At 32.0% G+C, this 6,978-nt stretch overlaps 1 protein-coding gene across 2 annotated transcripts; it reads left to right on the top strand.

Moving 5' to 3' along the window:
- The first annotated feature begins 559 nt into the window (after positions 1-559).
- Positions 560-5,934, top strand: LOC109792249 (disease resistance protein RPV1). 2 transcript variants are annotated; one of them, XM_083059170.1, is made up of 6 exons: positions 560-1,054; positions 1,193-1,825; positions 2,365-3,472; positions 3,580-3,885; positions 3,980-4,066; positions 4,231-4,495. In XM_083059170.1, the coding sequence occupies exons 2-6, from the start codon at positions 1,356-1,358 to the stop codon at positions 4,360-4,362; spliced, it is 2,103 nt and encodes a 700-aa protein (XP_082915296.1). In that variant the 5' UTR covers positions 560-1,054; positions 1,193-1,355; the 3' UTR covers positions 4,363-4,495. The 2 variants fall into 2 exon arrangements, with proteins under 2 accessions (XP_082915296.1, XP_082915293.1); XM_083059167.1 differs by having other exon boundaries at positions 3,980-5,934.
- Positions 5,935-6,978: the final 1,044 nt, after the last annotated feature.

Genomic DNA, 6,978 nt, shown 5'->3' with positions numbered 1-6,978 from the left:
TGTTATGCATATGTTACATCTTGAGGCAAACAATAAATGTTGGAAGCTTCACGATATACCATAGCTTCCCATATTCCATAAAACTCTGCTTTCCAATTTTTGCATTTCACTTTGAACTCTGTCAAAGCTTATTCCCCTCTTCCTTAAAAATCTATACTTGCAACAATTCGTTTCACTTCAAAGTCTATCAAAGCTTCCCTTTTTCCTTATAAATTTATATGTTAGTCATTGTATTTCATTTCAAAGTCTACTTGAGCTTCCTATGTTTCTTAAAACTCTATATGTCAATTTCTGTAGAGCACTTGAAAGTTTACCAGGCTTTTCCTATATTCTAAGGGGGTGTTCGGTGTAAGAGAGAAGTTTTTTTTATACCCATGAATCATGAACCCTGGGAATTACAAATATTAGGAATCATGAATTTTGGGAATAACTAAAATATGTTTGGTTACTCATAAAGATTCTTGGAAATATTCATATAGAATTTTCGAGAATTAAATATTTTCATGTTTGGTTATATTATTATATTCCTGAGAATATAAATATTATTTTACAAAAAATATCATTTATTAAAATAAATCTATTAAATATATTTATTTACTCAAATCTTATAATAAATATGACATTAAATTATTTTTTAAAAATTGAAAAATTATAGTTAAAGCTATTTAAATACATAATTCAAAAAAAAAAATAAACAAAAAAATGTTACATGATAATTAAGAAGGATAAAAATTTATATTTCATTCATTCAAAATTTATGGATACTAACCATCCTTAAAAGCAAATGATAAGATGAACAAAATTGATAAACCTGTGAAATTGTTTTTCCTTCATTATTGTATATTTGTGGTACTTTCTATGAAATTGCTTATAAACCTGCAAGATCACTAGAGTGACACTCCGAAACATACATGATAAAGGTTTACTTCGAACCCTAATATTCAAGGTCAACGACTGTTTTCCTGTGATCTCCGTCAGTTATTCACTTTTGTCCAAAGAAAAGAAGAGCCAAGGCTTATTTCAAAAGCTTGCTAATCCATCAGAAACTAGTATTGTATGTCACTCATATAACATCTTCCTCCTTCCTCATTTGAACTTGTTGTAGCTATTATCAACTAAGTTTATGTTTTATAAACTATGATATTCCCACTTTAATTCTAACCTTATTTTTCTTTCCGGTTACCTTCTGCAGAGACAAACGAGTTTGCACTTGTTCCTATATATCCAACACCGTATACTTTGTGTCCAAGTTAATTTGGAAATTAAATATATTGTAATTCCTTGTTTATTTCTGTGTGTTTTGTTTTTGTTTGTGTCGGTTATTTCGAAAACTGAAGGGTCTAGAGGAAAAACCCATGTCTTCAGAAAACAACACTCCTCAAGTAGAGTATGATGTTTTTGTTAGTTTTAGGGGTCAAGATATTCGTCGCGGGTTTCTAAGCCATTTGAGTGACACTTTTCAAAGGAAGAAAATAAACGCCTTTGTAGATGATAAAAATCTTAAGAAGGGACAAGAAATATGGCCATCACTTGTTGCAGCAATTGAAGGATCATCCATTTCATTGATCATATTCTCACCAGATTATGCTTCTTCTCGTTGGTGTTTAGAAGAACTCGTGAAAATACTTGAATGCAAAGAGAAATACGAAAGAAGTGTAATCCCTGTTTTCTACGATGTAGAACCTACAGATGTAAGACACCAATCAGGGAGTTACAAAAATGCATTTGCTAAGCATGAAAGTAAGCATAATACCAAGGTACAACTCTGGAGGTGTGCTTTGAATAAGTCTGCTGATTTATCTGGAATTGAGTCATCAAAATTTCTGTAAGCTCCTTCTTCTCCATGAATGTTCAATATTTTCTGGTTGTTATATAGTTTATGTATTATTGGTTAAATTGCAAAATGATTTAACCTTTATTTTTTAAATTGGTTTCAGCGGAATATATATAGTTTGAGCTTATTAGTTATTACTATAGCATAATATAGTTTTAGCCAAATGACATTATGCTAGAATTCTGATGGCACCAACCATGCTTTGTTGGTTCACCAAATTTAGTTTTTAAATTACAAACAAGTAATACATTTAAATGTATTCAATTTCTAATTTTTTAAAAATATTTTTAAATTAATGTATCATAAGGAAATTAAGTTACTCTAAGAATAACTTAAAAAAAATAATTCTTTACCTTCATCTTTTATTTTCTTTCAACTTAACTGTTAGAGCTGCATTACTCACTTAGACAGTTCGATTGGGAGAAAAATAAAAAATGAGAATTAAGAGTACTTGATTGTTAAGAAATCCTCATCCTTAAGGAAAATCTCCATTGAATTTAACATATTGTCTTTGTTCGTGTGTCATATAGAAATGATGCTGAGTTGGTTAAAGAAATTTGCAATCTTGTGTTGAAGAGGTTGGTTAAACCCCCTGTTAATTCAAAAGGACTTGTTGGAATTGACGAAAGAATTACTACTATAGAATCATGGATAAGAAAAGAGTTGAAAAACACTTGTCTTATTGGAATTTGGGGTATGGGCGGTATCGGAAAAACAACCCTTGCAGAAGAAGTATTTAATAAATTACAGTCTGAATATGAAGGTTGTTATTTTTTGGCCCATGAAAGAGAAGAATCAAACAAACAAGGAATAATTTGTTTGAAAGAAAAATTATTTTCTGGACTATTAGGATACGATGTGAAAATTCACACACCAAATTCATTGCCAGAAGATATTGTTAGGAGAATTCGTTGTATGAAGGTTCTTATTGTTCTCGATGATGTGAATGATTCAAATCACATAAAACAATTGTTAGGAACTCTTGACAGTTTTGGATTGGGTAGTAGCATAATTGTAACAACTAGAGATGAACAAGTGCTTAAGGCTAACAAAATTGAAAATAGATACCATCTTAGAGAATTTGGATCAGATAAAGCACTTGAACTTTTTAATTTGAATGCCTTCAACCAACAAGATCAACAAAGGGAGTACCATGAGCTATCAGAAAGGGTGGTCAATTATGCCCAAGGTATTCCATTAGTTGTTAAAGTTTTGGCTGGTCTTCTTTGTGGAAAAATTGACGAAGAATGGGAAAGTTTGCTAGACAAGCTTAAAAAAATGCCTCCCATTGAAGTTTATGAAGTAATGAAACTGAGTTACGATGGTTTAGATCGCAAAGAGCAACAAATTTTTCTGGATCTTGCATGCTTTTTTCTTAAAACAAAAGAAACCGTAAATGTGGACGATCTAAAATCTTTGTTGAATGACGATGAAAGTGGTAACTCAGTGGCTTTTAGTTTGGGAAGGTTGAAAGACAAAGCTCTCATAACTTTTTCTGAGGATAATATTATATGTATGCATGATAGTTTACAAGAAATGGCATGGGAAATTGTTCGTCAAGAGTCTATTGAAGACCCTGGAAGGCGTAGCCGGTTGTGGGATCTCGATGATATCTATGAAGCATTGAAAACTGACAAGGTTAAAGCCTAACTAAATATTATATCTTTTGATTAACGTTTCAATTTGTTTTGACAGAAATGTGGTTTTTAATGATGTTTAAAATTTTTCTTCTACATTTATGGCAGGTTCCTAACACCATTAGAAGCATGCGAATTCATTTTCCAACATATAGAGAGGCAAAATCACTCCCCCGCATATTTTTTAAGATGCGTAAACTAAAGTTTCTGGAAATTTTTTGGCATCATTTTACTAATTCTTATCGCCAACATGTTCTTGTAGAAGATGAGATTCAATTTTTGGCGACCGAACTTAGATTTCTTTGTTGGTATGATTACCCACTACAATCCTTGCCAGAGATTTTTTGTAGTGAAAAACTTGAAATATTGAAATTGCCATTCAGCAGAATGCAAAAGCTTTGGTCTGGAGTAAAGGTAAATACACGTCTCAATTTTATAACTATTAATTCAAGGAATACAAAACTAACCAATTTAATTGGTGTGATATCTGCATTTCATTTTATTACAGAATTTGGAGAACTTAAAACAACTTGACCTCAGTTATTCTGAGTTATTAAAGGAGCTCCCAGATTTATCGAAAGCTACAAATCTTGAAGTACTGCTTCTCAACTATTGTTCTATGTTGTCTACGGTGCATCCATCAATTTTCTCTCTACAAAAACTTCACAAATTTGACCTTTCTGGCTGCCGCTTACTTACGAAACTCATAAGTAATTCTCATTTGTGCAACCTAAGTTATCTAAACCTTTACTTTTGTAGGAATCTTGCAAAATTCTCATTGATAGCAGAGAATATGAAAGAGCTGGACTTGAGGTATACACGAGTCAAAGCTCTTCCACCATCATTTGGTCATCAAAAGAAGCTTCAACTGTTAGATCTAACTGGAAGTGACATTAAGAGAATACCTTCATCCTTTAGAAATCTTACGCAACTGGTACATCTAAAAATAAAATTTTGCAAAGAGCTTCAAAAAATACTAGAGCTTCCATGGTCTCTTAAAACTCTAGATGCTAGCCGGTGTAGTTCACTTCAGAGTCTACCAGAGCTTCCCCCATCACTTGAAACTCTAGATGTCAGCAATTGCGAGTCACTTCAGGGTTTATCAAAGCTTCCTCATTTCCTTAAAACTCTGGATGCCTCAGATTGCAAAACATTGAAGACTGTATTGTTTCCTACAACAGCTGTTGAACAGTTAAAGGAAGACAGGACACTTGCTTTATTTTGGAACTGCTTGAACTTGGACAAACATTCTCTAGTGGCTATTGGGTTGAATGCACAAATCAATGTGATGAAATTCGCAAACCAACACCTTTCTACACTAAATCATGATCATGTTGAAAATTACGATGATTTTGATGATCATGATTATAATTCTGATGATTCTGTGTACTTTAAACACATTGATAGTCTCCGTTCTTATCAAGCTGCTTATGGGTATCCAGGAAGCAGTGTTCCAGAGTGGTTGGAGCATAAGACGACAAAAGATTACATAATCATTGATCTCTCTTCTGCTCCACCTTCCTCGCAAATGGGCTTCATTTTCTGCTTCGTCCTACACCAGAGATCCACTAAAGGGCTTGCATTTGATATCAGTGCAAGTAATGGTGGTGATGATGTTAAAAAGGAAAGTTTTAGAGTCTGCATAAGTTATTTGGATTCCACAATTGAATCAGATCATGTGTGTGTGATGTATAATCGAAGATGTTCTGAGTTCCTAAATAGCAAAGCCAAAAATCAAACAATGTTCAAGGTTCAGGTTACACTGGAGGCACAAGTAGTACACTGTTATAAAGCAATAGGGCAAACGCAACTGGTTTTAAAAGAGTTTGGTGTTAGCACAATAAGCACCTCTGCATATAATTGTTTCATTCAACAAATGTAATTGCATGACTCAGTGTATCACTTTCATCAAACAAATAGAATCGGGCTCTGTGTACTTCATATCATCTTAAGTATTTCTTTAATGTGGTTTAAGATGAAATATTTGATTTAATGAGAAGTTTAGTAGGGATTTGTTTTTCTCAAGAATCTACTCTCAGGGATATTTGCTTTCTTTGTTAGATATGCAATTTTTTTTTAAAAAGAATCCAGGAATATTGATTTGTGGAATTCTTTGGCTTATACCTTTCACAAAATTGATCAAGGGAGGATGAATCCAACTTTCCGAAGGAAAGCTTTCATGATATGGAAAGATCATAATGCTATTAAATCACACAATACATTTATATAAAGTTTTTAAACATTTACCAATTAAAACTAAAAATATTTGCCTATTACTTCCGAGCATGTTTTGATTGACATGTTTTAGTGTTTTCTATGAGTTGGACCAATAAGAGGTGGAGATGTGGTCACTTATCCACCTTTATCACATATCAATTATAGAGAATAATTTTTTAAATATTATTCTCAACTCCTAGGAGATTATGTGCAAATTTAAATAAATAAATATTATATATATATATATATATATATATATTTATGTGTGTATTAAGTTATATTCTTATTATTATTATAAAATAATAATAAAAAATCCTAAATTATTTACTTACAAATAAAGTTTTGATTTTTTTATGGGTTATAAGGTGATCTTTTTTTTTTTTTTTCACAAGTCATCTTCAACATTTCTCCTTTAAGAGAGAAACCCTTTTCAATGAAATCAAAATAGGATCCAACGACCCGTAACAGTAGCGTGCTTGTGTTGGAACTCCTTCACTATCTTCACCGATTTGAAAAGGATAAAGGTTTACTACCATGCATATGTTCTCTTAGATTTTCGTTAATTGTAAAAATCCTAAAAACAAGTGAATTCATTATTCTTGTTCTATGCTCTATTTTGAACTCCATCTTGATTCGCGCAAGTTTACTTTTTCTTCTTATTTATAAATTCTCGACTTTCATATTTGTTACATTTGAATCGAGAAAATACATGACTTTGAGGTTCTTTGTGACACCCTCTACCCCAACATACATATACAGTAATTATAAAATAAAATAAAATTTTTCATCAATAAAAATAAAATTTCCAACCACGTAAGGGTAAAGAGTTCACATTCATAAACTTAATCCAAATAACATGCCGGTAAAATTACAAAGAAATAAAACTGAATTTTCCAGAATAATTTAATAAGAACATCTTAAACTAATCCTATCTATGTCCCGATGTCACATGTCCTATCAGAGCAAAACCCAACATAGAAGCCTAAGCTTCATCACCAACATTCTCAACCTCACGCTGATGATCACCTGTATAATAGTCAAAGTAAAACAACACGAGAAAAGGGAGTGAGAAACATCTCACTCTGGCTCACAGTGTAGAAATATACGCCGAATAGCCAAACACAAACAAAACAGGTATAACATAGATAAATTAATAATAACATCACACTCATCCAAGACATAAACCATCACTTTATCATATAACATTAAAAATGCATAAGTATGGACACAGACTACATATTATCATGCATGTGGCGCTAGTATAACATCACATGGCATATTGCCACTAGC

The sequence above is a fragment of the Cajanus cajan genome, chromosome 1 (genome assembly GCF_000230855.2).
Source record: "Cajanus cajan strain Asha chromosome 1, NIPB_CcT2T_4, whole genome shotgun sequence".
NCBI lineage: Eukaryota > Viridiplantae > Streptophyta > Magnoliopsida > Fabales > Fabaceae > Cajanus > Cajanus cajan.
Note: the sequence above shows the minus strand (reverse complement) of the source record. Positions and strands in the feature narration are given on the sequence as shown.

Excerpts from the sequence above, each read along its gene's own strand:
- LOC109792249 (XM_083059167.1), top strand. The coding sequence starts at position 1,356 with ATGTCTTCAGAAAACAACACTCCTCAAGTAGAGTATGATGTTTTTGTT. Across the intron at positions 1,826-2,364 it reads ATTGAGTCATCAAAATTTCT|AAATGATGCTGAGTTGGTTA; the intron begins GTAAGCTCCTTC and ends TGTGTCATATAG. Across the intron at positions 3,473-3,579 it reads AAGCATTGAAAACTGACAAG|GTTCCTAACACCATTAGAAG; the intron begins GTTAAAGCCTAA and ends CATTTATGGCAG.